The sequence below is a fragment of the Polyodon spathula genome, chromosome 6, assembly GCF_017654505.1.
Source record: "Polyodon spathula isolate WHYD16114869_AA chromosome 6, ASM1765450v1, whole genome shotgun sequence".
Lineage (NCBI taxonomy): Eukaryota > Metazoa > Chordata > Actinopteri > Acipenseriformes > Polyodontidae > Polyodon > Polyodon spathula.
This window is the reverse complement of record NC_054539.1, coordinates 59,364,908-59,383,201: the sequence shown is the minus strand read 5'-3', so window position 1 is coordinate 59,383,201 and position 18,294 is coordinate 59,364,908. Positions and strand designations below refer to the sequence as shown.

The window sequence follows — 18,294 nt, the reverse complement described above, 5'->3', positions numbered from 1 at the left end:
GTCACTGTCAGCTTTTTTAAGGAAGGTTTTATTTGCCAGTCAGGTTTGACTTTTTCTCAACATTAACTCAATCTTCAAATAAACATTCCTTTCTCATGTATAACTAATCTGTTCCTGTATTTTGTGTTTGGTTATAGAAAATTAAATAATTTAATTTAAAATATCTATTTTTAATCATTTGGACTGTTCCTCGTAGAAATGATAGTTTTACCAAACTGTTTTTACACTAGATGGTATTGAGATTGATGGCCTTGGCCGTTGATGTAATAATAAAATCCCTTGGCTCGCGGTCTATAGATAAATGAGTGTGGATTGTCAGCTTGGACAGGAAGGTAAACTAACTCAGAAGACCATTACAGATTGTTGTAAACAGAGTGAGAAACCTGGGAAAACAAGACATTTTACAGTGGTTTCTATCTTTTTTTTTTTTTTTTAAGGAAACAGTATTTTAAAAATATTGGAGCAGACTAGAAGGTACATAGAGTTAGAATGCCTTGTTTATTAATATCCATTTTAGCTAGTGAACAGTTAATGTTAATATCGTCCGGCAACAGTTCGTTAGTATGTCGGTGAGAAAATTGACCTCCTCGCAGGTTAATGATAATTTATATATTGTAACAAAAAAAAAGGTAAGTATCAACAAATCCTAAAACATTGAATGTACAAAAATATGAATGGAAAAGCTATAATATGTAACTTTTTAAATTTTTTTTTAACATATTTTGATTTTTAGAACTGATTCAGATATGTTTGGGTTTGAACCATGGTGAGGTTGCTTGGAGCTTTGTGGCATTATCACTGTTTCACCGAGTAATGCTTTGGGAAATGATAAAAGCGTTAGAAAACACTGAAGAGAGCAGATAGAAATCTTGGAGCCAAGAACTTCTCAAAATGCTTTTTAAATATATTTGTTTAGACATTAATAACATTAGTGTTAGCTTTCCGGTTAACTAGAGCATGTACAAAGTTTTTTCTACATTTGACTTTGCTGATGATGGCATTTTGTGTAGGTTTTCAGGTACTGTGGGTTGCTCCATGGACTGTATAGTATATATTTGTAGCCACGAAGCTTCAATGCATTTAAACATATAAGAATGAACGTTCTTGCCAAACACATCCTTGTATCTGACTCATAAAATTCAATGCAATTTAAACTGCTGTAATTTAATTTATTCTGATTCATTTGAGACTCATCTTAATGCCATTGCCTTATTACTGTTCTGCTGTGCTTTCCTTTGTTAGGTGTTATGTGGGGTTGAGATAAATTGCTAAAAGCTTATCGGTCTATCTTTTTTCTTTTATTTATCTTAGGCATTAGCTATGGGAATGATGACAGAATATTACCATTATATTTTCACCACACTGGTAAGTGATTTATAAAATGATATTACTTAGATTTCCATAAATTGATGAAGTTAATCTTTGACTGAAACTATTCCTCTTCTGTTTATAAACAAAAAAAAGTTTCATGCTGTACGGCATGAACCTAAAAAAAATGATGCTGGGTTCCAATTGTCAATATTATGGCATGTCAATGCCATAATCATGAAAACACTTTCATTTGATTTTCATTAGGTTACTAACAAACTGCAAGGAGCATCATATGGCTTATTCCTGCACTAGCTCCCTATTTCTCCTTCACATATAGTCAGTGCTGTGAGTGAGTAGTGTACTTCAACGCACTAAACTGGGAACAACCAATATTTCAACATGCCCCTCCCCCCCCCGGTTCTTGATTTTAGTTCTGTTAAAATTGCAGCATGAAATATTTGCTTTATTAAGTGAACACAAACCCATTGTACACTGTGGGGCCTTGTGTTCTTCCATGTAGAATAATTAACTATTGATAACAAGTATACTAGACAGATAGAGCATAAACGAATGGATAAAATATGTATTAAGAATAGCATTATGTAATTTAACCACATTCTTATCTGAAAAAACAACCTTCACAAAATGATTTACAGACCGCTTTTGACTCCAAAATATCATTCCACTAGCTTCCCTAAACCATCAAAATAAACCTTTTGAGACTTGTGTAATAACTGTAGATATGTGGTGCAGTTAGAAAATGTGGATAAAACACAAGATGATCTCAGCTGTCATATGACAGTTGACATATGCAGTATGTGAGTGTACAGTGGAACGTCAATTAGTCCCCATATTGTGAGATGCTGTCATAACCACCTTACCAAAGAGACTTTTATGTCTAACTCTTTTAGACAGCTCTTTTTTTTTAAAAAAAAGAAAAGCAACTATTACAACTATCCCTATTTTTTGTTATTCTCTGCAGCCAGCACTCACTACAAATATATAAAGGAAACAAACTGATACTATGGTGTAAAACCTCTTCTGCTAACAGGTTCCATTTTGTTACAAACTCTTTACAGGGTGTTGTCTTCTCCTCTAAGAAATACAAGATAGGTGAGACAAATTATATTTCACACATTTTAAAGTGAAATAGGAGTGAAAATTATTTTTAAATGAAATGCCTCTTCGTTCTTGAATTCCTGTTACCTTGGAAACTGTGTTGTGTTTCTGAAACGGAAATCCACCCACTAATTGCATATGTAATCAAACTGCTCCTTTAAATAGCCCTCTCGTCTACACCTCCTTGCCATTTCTTTGTTTGGTCCGTCTCCTCCTCTGCCTCCTACTTTCAGCATGCCTTGTCTAGGGGGAAGATGACCCAGAGTGCCACTTGTCCTGCCCACTGGCATTAGCTATCATTCAATCAATATACATTTACATCAATATACATTTACATCAAGGTTCGGCCAGCGCATTGGGGTGAGTGTCAAGCTCCAATGAACAATCCAATCCTAGAAATACATGTTTTATTTTTCAAATGATGGAAGACTGATGGAATGATTGTCCAAATAGTGGTTATATTTATAATTGCAAACTATGAACCTAATTATTCTAATCTTCATTTCTTTCCAATTTTCTGTAAAGCACAATACACTTCATAAATATTTACAATATAGTATACATTATTTCAACATATTGTATTGTTGAGTGATATTTGTTTTTTAAAAAATGAGGTTTATTTACAGTGCCATGAAAAATATTTGCCCCATCTGATTTTCTGCACTTTTGCATATTTTTGACACTGAATGTTATCAGATCGTCAACCAAAATCTAATATTAGATAAAAGGGGCCGAGTGAACAAATAGCACAACATTTTGATACTTATTTATTTATTAAAGAAAGTTATGCAACACCCAATGCCCCCGTGTGAAAAAGTAATCGCCCCCTTAGACTCAATAACTGGTTACACCACATTTAGCAGCAATAACTGCAACCAAACGCTTCCTGTAGTTATTGATCAGTCTCTCACAGCGTCGTGGAGGAATTTTGGCCCACTCCTTCATGCAGAACTGCTTCAACTCAATGACATTTGTGGGTTTTCGAGCATAAACTGCTTGTTTCAGGTCCTGCCACAACATCTCAATGGGGTTTAGGTCTGGACTTTGACTAAGCCATTCCAAAACTTTAAATTTCTTGTTCTACAACCATTCTGATGTAGACTTGCTTATGTGTTTCGGATCACTTGTTGCATCTTGCTGCATGACCCAGCTGCGCTTCAGCTTCAGCTCACGGACGGATGGCCTGACATTCTCCTGTAGAATTCTCTGATGCAGAACAGAATTCATGGTTCCTTCAATGACGGCAAGTAGTCCAGGTCCTGATGCAGCAAAGCATCCCCTAATCATGACACTACCACCACCATGCTTGACCACTGGTATGAGGTTATTACTGCAGCGTGGTTTTCGCCAGGCATAACAGGGCTGATGTTGTCCAAAAAGTTCCACTTTTGACTCATCTGTCCATACAACATTGTTCCAGAATTCTTCAGGACCATCCATGTGCTTTTTGGCAAACTTGAGACGAGCATTCATGTTCTTCTTAGTGAGCAGTGGTTTCCGCCTTGCTACTCTGCCATGAATCCCATTTTTGCCCAGTGTCTTTCTGATGGTGGTGTCATGAACACTGACCTTAGCCGAGGCGAGAGAGGCCTGCAGATCCCTGGATGTTGTTCCAGGGTTCTTTGTGACTTCCTGGACGATTTTACGCCTTGCTCTTGGAGAGATTTTGGCAGGACAGCCACTCCTGGGAAGATTCAGTACTGTCCCAAACTTTCTCCATTTGCAGTCTAAAAAGGTTTTACCCCAGTTCAGCTGTTAAATGCATTTTCTCCACTAGCCATTATAGTTTATTCTAATAAACTTAAATGTTAGACACTGCCAACATATTTTTAAAAATGCTCTGTAATATAGCATTTCGATTTTAAGATCACCTCACTAACATACTTTGCACACAATATTTTCCAAACAAAGTTGTTAAGGCAGACAAAAAATCAAGCACATCCTATCGACTTAATTTGCTAAATCTAAATAAATGACCAACAAAATAATTATATGCCGGCCGTATAGGCGAAAAAGAGTGAATGAGTTTGCCTGCGAGCTGGAAAATATGGGTATTCAGGTAAACAGTGTCTTCTGGGAATAGTAGTTTATCTGGTATACGCTGAAAGGTGTTTCCAATCAGCAGAAATGCAGAGGAAAACTACAACTCCCGTGCTTCAGTAGGGGGCAGGGGGTTTGATTTGCTCCTCCAGTTAAAACCAGGGATCAGACTACATCATCAGCTATTGTTAGCACTGTACTGTGTGTGGCTATAGCATGCAAGATTGTAATAGAGGCTTGTCTGGTGAAAACAAAAAACTCTCTGGACTCTTCCAATAAAAACATGTACTCAAATCACGTGCTACTTCTAGTACTGTGGTTAATATCAGATAGGAGTTTATAATGGACCTCGCCATATATATATATATATATATATAATATATATATATATATATATATATATATATATACATATACACACACACACACACACACACACACACACACACACACACACACACACACACACAGTGCCTTGCAAAAGTATTCAGACCCTGTTTTTACATTTTGTTGCTTTAAAGCTTGCAGTCATGACACTTTGAAGTAAGAATTAATATGTGTTACAACATACTCCACACATTCAAAGCAAAAACAAAAAGAAAGAAGTAAATAGATAATTAATATGAAATAAAAATGGAAAAGTCATGATTGCATAAGTATTCAAACCCTTTGCTGTGGCAAACCTAAATTAATTAATGTGCACAAAATGGCCTTAACAAGCCACACAATTAGTTTAATGGCCTTTGTCTGTGTGCAATATTAGTGGTTCTTATGATAAAGAATAAAAAGTAAAAAAAACACCTGTCTCTCTGAGGTTCCTTGGTCAGATAGTGAATTTCAAGCAAAGACTAAACCATGAAGACCAAGGAGCTTTCAAAACAAGTCAGGATAAAGTCATTGAAAAGCACAGATCAGGAGAAGAGTACAAAAAAATATCGCAGACTCTGAATATCCCTGTGAGCACAGTCTACTCAATCATCAAGAAATAAAAGGTGCATTGTACCACCCAGACACTGCCTAGATCAGACCATCCCTCCAAATTGAGCAGCCGAGCAAGGAGGAAACTGGTGAGGGATGCCACTGTGAGGCCAACAACAACTTTAAAAGAGCTACAGAGTTCAGTGACTGAGATGGTGTATATGATTATAAAGTAAGTTTACCACATGAGATATGGTGCGTTGATGTGGTAAACTTACCACCATACTTACTGCCATGAAGGGCTGCACCTGATTGGCAATGATATTCAGATATCCAGTGGCTTTTAAATGTTGCTCCACTTTTATCAAGGTGCCCAGTGTGTGTCATGAAAACACACCCCACACCATCACACAATCACCACCAGCCTGCAATGTTGACATGCGGCACGATGGATGCATGTACTCATGTGGTTTTCTCCATACCCTAGTCCTCCCATCAGCATGAAACAGCAGGAACCGGGATTCATCAGACTAGGCAATGTTTTTCCAATCCTCCAGTGTCCAGTGTTTTCGTTCCTTAGCCCACTGCAACTGCAGTTTCTTGTGTTTTGCTGAAAGAAGTGGAACTCTGCTAGGTCGTCGGCTGCCATACCACATTCGTGTCAAGGTACAACGAGTTGTGCATTCTTTTATGGGTCTTTCGGCACCAATGTTGTACTGGACTGTCAGTTGACTAACTGTAGCCCGTCTGTTGCTCTGCACAATTCGTGTCAGCCTTTTTCATCAATGAACCGTTTTTGACCACTGGCCTGCCGTTGGCTAGATGTCCTTTGGGTGGTGGGGACCATCCTTGATACACACGGGAAACTGCTGAGCGTGAAAAACCCAGCAGCATTGCAGTTCTTGACACACTCAAACCGGCGCACCTGGCACCTACTGCAATACCTTGTTCAAAGGCACTTACATCTTTTGTCTTGCCCATTTACCCTCTGAATGCCACACAGAAACAGTCCATGTCTCAATTGTGTCAAGGCTTAAAAATCCTTCTTTAACCACTCTCCCCTTCAAGTGGATTTAATAGGTTACATCAATAAGGGATCATAGCTTTCACCTGGACTCACCTCGTCAGTCTATTTCATGGAAAGAGCCGGTGTTCCTAATGTTTTGTACACTCAGTGTATATATATAATCTGGTAACTCCTCTAGATGAAAATATCCTTGAACTTTGAACCATTCAACTCCTCGAGACCATCACTTTCAATTCAAACACAAAATGTCTCGTTTTCAGTCACTAGACAACACCCACAGTACAGAAATATTCATTAACGATCAATGCAATGAGAATACATTAAAAAAAATATGTTGCTGAACCTCATCTTCTTTAATATTAGCATCACAAGGGTAGCCATGTATTATAAAAAATAATAGATGGCACTCTTCAGTGAGTTACCAGAAAACAATTCCATCTCGGTTTCTGTGACAGTTTATAAATTACTCTACTCAACCTTCGGTCTCTTGATTTTTGACGTCACAGAAACCCTAGATGAAATAATTTTCCTGTAACTCACTGAAGAGTCTATTCTATATATATATATATATATATATATATATATATATATATATATATATATATATATATATATATATATATATATCCCTGAAAGCTGTGAACAGTATCATCCTTGAGTGCATGGATTATCTCTTTATATAATGGGCAGACTGGCATTAGGAAATGTCACATTAAAGACTAATGAAAGGATAATGTAGCACTGAAATGTTTATCTGCCATCAGCTAATACTTATTTGCAGCATTTCAGATATAGTTTCTTGAGTTTCAATTGTGTCCCCAGGGTATTTCCAGCACTTAATTAAGAATCAACACACACAACTTTCCTTTACACCAGCAAATCTCTTGCAGGACCTCTTTGCCCTTGATGTGGAGCCTTACCGCTACAGTGGTGTTAACATGACAGGATTCCGAATCTTAAACACAGAAAACACCCAAGTAGCTTCAATAATTGAGAAGTGGTCGATGGAGCGGCTCCAAGCGCCTCCCAAACCAGACTCAGGTTTGCTGGATGGATTTATGACGGTATGAGTACAGACTTGGAAAACCACTGCATGTATTTGCTTCTGTTTTTTTAATTGATGCTGCTTTATATTAAGCAATATACACAGTATTACACACATATATACTAACACAGGGAACTTTGTGTCTCATTAATGCATGGCTGGTTACAAAATTACAAAAAGTACAAAAAAATGTGGCTATGTAAACACATGAGAGAGATACTTCATTGTTGTTAGAATAGTCCAATAATAAAGTATGTTGAATGCAAGGGATTGCTGTTTTGATTGAGGTGCATCTGTGGCAGGTTTGCTTATTTATGTGTTTATTTTATAACTGGATGAAACTAAGGGTTCAAACACTGACAATGGCAACAGTTTGCTGGAGGAGGAATTCTTAACAAGAGTGGACTTTTGTGTTTAAATGTTCTCTGGTGGAAATGTGGGCAGTAATAGCGGACCATTCATTTAAGGCTCACTTTCACTGAGAATGCAGCCAAATATGAACTAGTTAGTATTCAAACGAAGGCTAAAATTATCATCCCATTTTAGGCCACCTGCCAAAACAACTGTGTAGTTGATAAAATTGCTTTTCACTGCACTGGTCTGATTCCAGTTTGAGTTTGGCAGGCAATGATCTTGCTTTGCATGCTCTAAAGTGAGCCAATGATCTCAGTCATTTGCAAGCTTCTGAAACCAATTGTTATCCATTGATTACCAGTGGTATATTGTGGAACTGTCCATAAAAATATATTGTTAACCGTAAAAAAAAAAAAAAAAATAGGAACAGCTTGCATGAAGAAGGCATGGGTTGTGCTGGACATTGTCGCTTCTTGGTGCATTACAACCAACAAAACAATTACACTATCCAGCACAAACCTGCCCTCAAGTACCATATTGTTTTAATAAAATTGATTTATAAATGTTTTTTTGTTTTTTTTAAAGGAGTAAGTGTATATAGTTTCTAAAGATGTATTAACATTTTGAAAATATTCCCCATTAACTAACATAAATAATATTCAGATAAAACATTTGCATTTTTTATTTCAATATATGCAATTGTTTTTAAAAATAAAGACTTGAAAATAACCATAAAAACTTTGCTTAGTTGTATTTCAGTTCATTTTTTATAGAGATGAACGTGTTGTTGCCAACTGAACTCTTATTGTAGCAACTGTCAATTGCTGCAGAGGTTTTACTGTAATCCAACCTTGTTTGTTTATTTGGCAATGGCGTGGCCCCTCACAAGATGTTGCTCCAGCGCTTTCTATTTTCTAGCGAGGGAGCCCAGTAACTCTGCAGGTAGGTCTCAGATCAGTGACCACTGACGGACATCATTTGTCTTGCTTGGAATCCAGCGTTGGACTGCTTCTATATTAAGGCACTGCTGATGCTATGGTTAGGGTATGTTTCTGAGATGCCTGCGTTCCTGCATATTCTGGGTAACATTGTTGCCAGGTAATTCACTCCCATTGGCTCTACCATATAGCTCAAGAGTTTAAGGTACTTTATTTTGCTTTGTTGGGATAAAGATAAAAGGCAGATGAAATTTACACAAGTTTTCATAAGAGTCTGTTTATTCCAGTAAAGAGCCCCACACTGCTGCTTGTTCCGTATTTCCATAGAAATCTCTAAGGATATCATTCAACTCTGTTTGTAATTAAGTCAAGTTATTTTTTTTTATTTATTTTTTTTTTCAGAAAGCCAGTCGTTAAAGATTTGAACTGCCCAAGTGGTTTGTTTAATGGTATTCGTTCCTTTCAAGTTTTTTTTTTTTTCTAGAGTGTCAATGTTACATTTTTGTGCCTCAACATGACGAGTTAATATTTTATTTTCTTTAGTTTCGGGAGAGTTTCTTTTATAGAAGTGATGTCTTCTGTATTATCCATGACAGCAAAGCATTTTTTTTTTTTGACAGGGGTTTTCTTTGATGTTGTGTGGTGCAGTGATAAGTGTTTATCACAGGTAAAGGGATTTGCTGTTGTTCCTAAGTAGTTCCCAATCGTGACATTGTGCTGGATATTTTCATGGCTTTGAACGCTGATTAACCAATCAGTGTGCAGTATTCTAATATACTGTTTTGTAATACAATTCATAAGAACACGAGAGAATGAGAAAAGGCCATTTGGCCTATCAAGAATCATCCCTTGTTGCACATCATCTCCTGCAATGGGGGGGGGGGGGGGGGGGGGGGGGGGGGGGGGGGGGGGGGGGGGGGGGGGGGGGGGGGGGGGGGGGGGGGGGGGGGGGGGGGGGGGGGGGGGGGGGGGGTACTATATAGAGATTAATCAATGTGACAAATTTGTGAATGATTGAATCTTGAAATACTAAAGGATCACTAGATTCAGATAACTGCTTATCCATGCTAAAACCCGGTAAGAGCATTATTTTGTACAGGTTATTGGTAACATAAAAAGTTGGACACACAGTCTTTTCAATTATGTATTTTTGATATCTTTTTTGTTTCCCAGAAAAACAGAGGGTTGGACACAATGAAACAATCAGATATTCGTCGCACATGTTTAACCGTCACTGAAGTCAAGATTTTAGAGGGTCGGATAAGTGAGTGCTGACTGTAATATAAAAATTCACACAAACCCCAGCAAAAATATTCTTAATATAACCAGTCAAAAAACATTTCATTTTTATAGTACTAAAATAATTTTAACATATATCAACAGAAAAAACTAAATTGCCAAAGTGGTTTATAATAGATCAATTAAAAAATATATTCAGCAAAAAAAGGCACTTTACAGAGTGTTTAATAGGGACCAAAAACAAAGTACACAGAAGGAGTACACGGAATTTCTAGTTACAATGATCTGTTCCGGTTCTCTTCTGCATCTTGAATGATTGCCCAGTTGATCTAAGGATTTCTGACGAACAGGTAAACGATTTGGGCTCATTCTCGGTTAATTCAATGTCACTACACACGATTATGCGCTTTTGAATATCACCGGTAAGAGCACAGAAAAGCTTGTACAATTAACATTGTCTATGGGCTCAGAAATCTTTTTCTTATAAATTTGTGTTATTCTTGTATTGAGAAAAACAGCGGGTGACACAATGGGCCGCATGAGAAATTCTAAGGTGTCATTGGTAAAAATTTAACTGGTTTTCGGGATGAAGATAGTAGCTAAATTTTGTAACATAGTAAAAATCACAGGATTATAACCAGTCAGATTTATTAAAACAAAATAAATTGATAAGAACAGAAAAACTAAATTGCCAAAGTGGTTTAATAGATCAATTAAAAAATATATTCAGCAAAAAAAGGCACTTTACAGAGCGTTAAAAAGGGACCAAAAACAAAGTACACAGAAGGAGTACACGGAACTGCAAACGCAAGTCAAAAAGGAAGTCAGAAAGGCCAAGAGAGAAATAGAAATGAACATTGCTAAGGGCGCTAAAACCAATTCCAAAATGTTTTTCCAATATTACAACAACAAGAGAACATTCAAAGAGGAGGTTAAATGTCTAAGAGATACAAATGGCAAAATCATAGAAGTGCTAAAGGGACTAGGAGCTCTTAAAATAAACAAATCCCCTGGGCCAGATGAGATCCATCCAATAGTACTGAAAGAAATGAAAGAAGTTATTTACAAACCACTAACCAAGATCACACAACAGTCTTTTGACACAGGCGTTGTACCGACAGACTGGAAAATTGCAAGCGTAATACGATCCACAAAAAGGGAAAAAAAACTGAACCAGGTAACTACAGACCAATAAGCCTGACTTCTACTTCTATCTACTCCTGACTGCAAACTTATGGAAACTATAATAAGATCCAAAATGGAAAATTACCTATATGGTAAAAGTGTCCTGGGAGACAGTCAACATGGTTTTAGAAAAGGGAGATCATGTCTAACTAACCTGCTTGATTTTTTTGAGGATGCAACATCGATAATGGTTAATTGCAACGCATATGACATGATTTATTTCGATTTCCAGAAAGATTTTGACAAAGTCCCACATAAATGAATAATTCTCAAACTGAACGCAGTAGGGATTCATGGAAACACACGTACATGGATTAGGGAGTGGTTAACATGTAGAAAACAGAAAGTACTGATTAGAGGAGAAACCTCAGAATGGAGTGTGGTAACCAGTGGAGTACCACAGGGATCAGTATTAGGTCCTCTGCTATTCCTAATCTACATTAATGATTTATTCTGGTATAATAAGCACACTTGTTAAACTCACAGATGACACAAAAATAGGAGTGGCAAACACTGTTGCAGCAGCAAAGGTCATTCAAAATGATCTAGACAAAATTCAGAACTGGGCAAACACATGGCAAATGACATTTAATAGAGAAAAGTGTAAGGTACTGCAGGCAGGAAATAAACATGTGCATTACAAATATCATATGGGAGATACTGAAATTAAAGAAGGACTCTATGAAATAGACCTAGGAGTTTTTGTTGACTTAGAAATGTCTTCATCTAGACAATGTGGGGAAGCAATAAAAAAGGCCAACAAGATGCTTGGATACATTGTGAAAAGTGTTGAATTTAAATCAAGGGAAGTAATGTTAAAACTGTACATTGCATTAGTAAGATCTCATCTTGAATATTGTGCTCAGTTCTGGTCACCTCGCTACAAAAAGGATATTGCTGCTCTAGAAAGAGTGCAAAGAAGAGCTACCAGAATTATTACGAGTTTAAAAGGCATGTCATATGCAGACAGGCTAAAAGAATTGTTACTCTTCAGTCTTGAACAAAGAAGACTACGCGGCAACCTAATTCAAGCATTACAAATTTTAAAAGGTATTGACAGTGTTGACCCAAGGGACTTTTTCGACCTGAAAAAAGAAACAAGGACCAGGGGTCACAAATGGAGATTAGACAAAGGGGCATTCAGAACAGAAAATAGGAGGTACTTTTTACACAGAGAATTGTGAGGGTCTGGAATCAACTCCCCAGTAATGTTGTTGAAGCTGACACCCTGGGATCCTTCAAGAAGCTGCTTGATGAGATTCTGGGATCAATAAGCTACTAACAACCAAACGAGCAAGATGGGCCAAATGAACCTCCTCTCGTTTGTAAACTTTCTTATGTTCTTATTTTCTTATGAAAAGAAGCACTACATACCAGAGAGAAGCCATTTTCAAAGAGAGAAACAACTCTCGTCCCCCAGTACCTTGCTGGCTTCAATTCCCAAAATGCACTTCATTATTTTACCAATAGACTTTCTTTACATGTGTACAAAAGCGCAGTACAAAAAAATTATGAATACATAAATAAATCCAAATCAGGATCTGGCAAAACAATTGTATATGTTGCACAAATGACATACTACTGCTGAACTTCAGCGAGATTAATAAACTATAGAGGCTTGATTCTGGAGTTTCATTTGGACATTTCTAGTAACAATTTGTATTTCATACTGTTATTTCATAAATTTGATTTTTCAATGTAAATAATTGATAATTTTCAAAAATGTACATTTTTGCATAACCTTTTCAAGAAATGCACTGCTAAAACCTATAAGCCTATATAATACACATTTTAGACACACTTAGTAAATACCTAGAAAGATTTCCTTAAAATGCAAACAAATTCTAACTTACTGTTTTCAGGTGGACATACAAGGGTATTGAATACACTGGTGTTTATAATACATGTATTTTAATTGTGAGATCACATAAAGATTACACAGTGCAAATCAAAATATAGACATGTATTTCTCCATTAAAGCACCACATGGTGCAGCTATATGGTGCAGACATGTTTAAAAAAAATTACATAGTGCTGATTTACCTTGTCATTTAAAGTATTTACGCATCGCCACAAGTGCTACAAGAGAAATGGATGGATGCATTTTTAATGTAAATCATTGTGACACATTCATTTAAAAATGTCAAAGGGAGGAGCCCTTGCCTTTTCAAAATCACTCCAAACAAGTAATGTATTTCTCTCCTATATTACTTTTCTTTTTAATATTTATTTATTTATTTATTGTATTACCAAGATCTCAGAACTGGAGTATTTCAGTTATGGACTGCATTTCTGAATTTAAAATATATTCTGTATAATCATTTTATCTTCTAATCGACTGTATATTGTTTGATGACCTGCAAGGTATTTGAGACTCAGTATCTGACAGCCTGAGAGAAAGAAATATTTTATAGAGATCACCTGGATTATTTTTTATGACGACTTCTACTTAATTTTCACAGCCGTCCAAGTCAAAGGAGTTGAAGCTGCAACATTTAAGAAGATTTCAATTAAAATTACCAAAGCAACTCAGTCAGATTGCAAGGGCAGAGGCTTAAATGGGATTCATTGGAAACTATTTTATGCAGTATAAATAAACTCGTATGTAGGAATTAATTGTATATGCTCTAAGTAACAATGTTACCTCTGCTAATTAAGAAATGTTAGTAGCAGGCCAAGAAGATATTAGCTACTAAAGCCATGTTTTCATCTGCCACTGGGACTGACCTGAAACTTGAATCAGATTTGTTCATTTACATTGACCTTTGTGAAATGTCTGATTTCAGATTGTATTGTAGATTGTAGACTGCAGATGAAACCGACAGAACAAGATGAAATTGTGTTTTACAGACTCTTTCATGGTGCACATAAAGCCATCAGACAGTTACTTTGTAAAATAAGAACTGGATCCACTTGTCCCTGAAGCGATAAACTGGGCTTTAATCCAAACTGGTAGGGGGCTATGACATTTTTTTTTTTACTAAAGTATATAACGAATTGTATATATTTGGGGTTGAACAAAAAAAAAAATACTGATATACAGTACACATTTGCAAGGATGCAAGTACAGTATAGTCTTTCTAGCATACTGTCACAATGACAATTAAAATCCATAGAAACTGGTAGTTTGGTTTCCTTATTAATCATTTAGTTTCATTTTCACCTTTGCCCTTGTGCATCTTAATCTTCCTTGGAATATTCTGCCCCACGCCAAAGCTTAACATATATAATGAAAATAACCTAACAAGCTCTGCAGCGTCATTAACATAATTTATTTTCTTTCTGATTGCTTCACCTTCAGATTAATTTCAACACTTTAATCTTTAGCAGATTATGCTCCATCTTGACTGTTTTGAGCCCTAAATCTGTGTTTAGTACTTATTTTAGCAGTTAGTTAAAACATGAACAGTGAAGCATTTTCTTAGTATTCAAGGTCAGTAATAATAAGGAAAGTGCTTTGTGGTGCTAAAGTGCTAAAGTGTATTAATTTCTGAAGTGTAATCATGCATTTAGAATTGGGCAGTTCTTCTGCCCTAGTCATTTTATCTGTACATATAAATTAACTTCAGATGCATGTTTTTCACACTACAAATGCTGAAGGCGTTCATTCCAGCACTGGGTGGCAAATTTAGGAGCAAGTACTTTGTAAAGGATATTGTCTTTTATGTAACACCAGGAAATCTTTGCTCTTTATTATAAGGGATTGTAACATCTACAGCATGTTAAAGGTAATTAATAGAAAGCACACTATAATTATATATTTGTTAATGGATCTGTGGTTCAATAAAATATACAGTATGCCTCTTACTTCATTGTGGTATAAATACAGGGAGGCTTTTGGAAAATGGAAAAGCCATTTATATTTGTTGTATTTCGCTTTTGATTGATAGCTGATTTTTTATGATACTTATTCTGTCTGGCATAGACTGTCCCTGGGGAGAGGAAACGGGCAGATACCTATAACCTGTCCTGCCAATTTTATCTCATCTTTGTCATTGTCAGCTAGAGTTCTTAGCTTAGGTTCCCTGGGTATCCAGAGTAGCAAGTCAGGATTTCATGTAATCTCACATCCTGTAGTGGCTTGATACCTACAGAATATGCATGAGTACATGCAGTACATACATCTAATTTGATCTGCCATGGGTAGGCTTTGTTTAGATTTGCTTAGTTTAGCTACTAATCTGAACTAAATTCAGTGGAGAAAAAAGGAGCAGTTATTTTAGCACATTATTTCCTGTGGAATTACAATAAAGGCAACATCTACCATGTAGGTCCTTTGGACATTGCCAGCGAAGTGCTGCTTGGCCTCTAAACCACATAAAATGCAGTATAAGAGCTAGAGCAGTTTGCTGTTACTAAATTGGCTTTCTGAGAATGGTAAATGCCTCAGAAGATAATACGAAAGCAGTCTGATCACTGCCTGAATGGAAATCAGTGCCAGAAACACATTATAAGGCACTTCTGGATTAGCAGTGTCCACTTATAGTGATGGTGTGTCTGCCCATCCATAGTAAATGCAAGTATCAAGCAAGCTCTATTGGCCAGAATAGTGTGCAGGGTGTTACATATGACACCAAGTACTGTACTCCATTGTGGCCATTTTATTCAGAAAGTATAAAAAATAATGGTGTCTCTAATAAACTTCCGATAACTTTCAAGTACAAACTACAACCATTACTGAATGGGTATTTACCCGAATCCTAAAAATTTTATACCAAAGCTGCTCACCGAGCCTGTGATGCAGTCATTACTCCTCCCTCGAGGTTTCAAAAGGACTGTGCTCACAGATCTCTGTGCCATTTTTCCTTCCATGACTGACCTGATCTAAAAGGCTTGTTCGGATAAATACTGTGTTGCTTCTATCTGTATATATTTAGTATTTTTTATGTTTTGCACAAATTTATATGTGATATTTAAACTAATCGCTGTAGTAATTTTCTATTACACATATTGTGGGCACTACAGCCTGTTGCTAGTTATGTCCCACTGCGGCCTTGTGCCAGCTGACTTTGTGCTCACCCCCTAGGGTGTGTAGCTCCAGCTGGAGCTTATTTTATTTCTCGTTTTTGCTATTTAGCACTATACAAGACATTTTATATTATTTATGTAATTGTTTAAATACTTTTTTTTTGTTGAGAAACAGCAGTGTTTTTCAGCCCTCGCTGAACGGAGGCCGGCTATGGACAGTGTCCCACCACTGTCTAAAAGCACTCTCTTGGTGGAAACAGCTGGCCCATCTACACCTAGGCGTAGTGCTGGGCAGTTTCGCCAGAAAGGAGGTTGTTACCACGGACGAGTCTAGCCTGGGCTGGGACACTGTGTGGAATTTCTGGGGTGTGCAAGGTGTGTGGAACCCCTCATGGTAAGGTCTCCATATCAATGTTTTAGAGCTGCAGGCAGTTTACCTGGCCTTGCAGAATTTTTGGCAGATATGTACTTGTCTGTACAGACAGCACAATAGTGGTGGCCTACATCAACCACCAGCGTGGCCTCTGTTCCCCCAGACTCCATCGTGTACCCACAAGCTTTTGCTGTGGGCGCACGAGAACCACCTCCTCTCACTGCGGGCAATGCATTTGCCCGAGGTGACAAACTGAGTGGCGGATATCCTCTCAAGGGGTCCACAGGGGTCTTTCCTATACAGTGCATACCCACAAATATTATATTTGTCTCCATCACTCTCAGGCAACCAAGTTTCTTTAACACCTATCACATCATAGTTACTTGTTAGTGCAGTAGCTTCAAGTTCTAACATTTTCTTCCTAGGTCTATGAATTTGTTTTGCAGGGATTTTGGTCCGTCTCTTCCAATGTTGTTTGTACCAATGTGGACAACTACTACCGGGTTGTCTCCTGTTAGTTCTAGGATCCTGTCCACGTTCTCGGTGATGTGCGTGACAAAGGCTCCTGGAAGGCAGCACACTGTTCTAGTAAGGGGGTCCAAACTGCAAACTGAACTTGCTGTGTTTCTCAATATGGAGTTCCCAACAATCATGACCTCCCTTCTTTTTGCTGTCTGGCCACCATTGTTAATAGGGTCCTGGATGTTGTTCCTTTCATTCCTAGCCTTGGTTCACTGAAATAGAAATGTAACCATTAACCTTCAAGGTTGCTGTGTCCATGATTGTTGCAGGTTTGAGTAAAAAATGACACTGAGATCTGTGAGTGAATACCGCATCTATACATCAACACATTGAACTGCTGCATGTGATCAGGGCTGGCACTAGGTTAACTAGCACTCTAGGCAGCATTTGCAGTGGCACCCCCTCTGAGTTAAATCATTCCCTGAGTTGATCACTCTGCCACGTAGCGGGGACAGTTGATTGAGGGAAGATATAAATCTTTTCCATGCTGATGACTGGGCATTTTGTTTATCGAGGGATGAATAAGAACTAGCTATTTGATTGATGATTTAGTCTGGTATTGGATACACCTAATATATGCTTGATATTTACGTGATTTGATCTGTTAAAGTGAGTTCCCTGCCAGAAACATTGCTTAATTAAATAAGATTTAATTAGTAGCATGTTAATTAATATACTAAACAGTCCGGTATATATTCTTAATAAAGAAGCACAAACATCTTTCAACATACCTCAAAAAGAATTAAGACACTAATTCCAGGACTGCAGACAAAGATGTTAACTGTACCACCAAACTTTGGGATAGATCGGCATTGCCAGGTTATTTCAAGGGGTCAGGGAAGAACAGAAAAAGCATAGCAAGGTCCAACACATCTTACAGTACTGTTTTAATGTGATACTGGCTCTTTAAAATTGCACTACCTTATTATCTTTTGAAAACCTTACTTGACGTTGTATTCTGTAATAATTCTACCAAGCAACTGTTATAAGTGCATGTATACCCAATTTAGATTTGATCTCAGCATTATGATATTACATTTATACAGTAGACAATTTAAATATATACATAGCATGAATAGATTATTATATTGAAGGCATCTAAAGGCCAAAATGCATTGAGATTAATGTTTAATTTGTGGTTCATTTTACAGTTTTGATTTTGTATTGACTGTATTTGGAGGCAAATCCCTATCTACAGTACCAAGGCCTTTCCATATAAGGGCCAACTGGATTTGGTGGAATGCATGTGCAAATC

At 37.1% G+C, this 18,294-nt stretch overlaps 1 protein-coding gene across 2 annotated transcripts in view; it reads left to right on the top strand.

Moving 5' to 3' along the window:
• Positions 1-18,294, top strand: part of LOC121317404 (glutamate receptor ionotropic, kainate 2) — a 216,800-nt gene that overhangs the window by 72,188 nt on the left and 126,318 nt on the right. For both annotated transcript variants that reach the window (XM_041253299.1, XM_041253300.1), the window contains 2 exons: positions 1,312-1,365; positions 7,306-7,479. In XM_041253299.1, the coding sequence (XP_041109233.1) occupies positions 1,312-1,365; positions 7,306-7,479 (228 nt within the window). The remainder of the gene's footprint in view (positions 1-1,311; positions 1,366-7,305; positions 7,480-18,294) is intronic.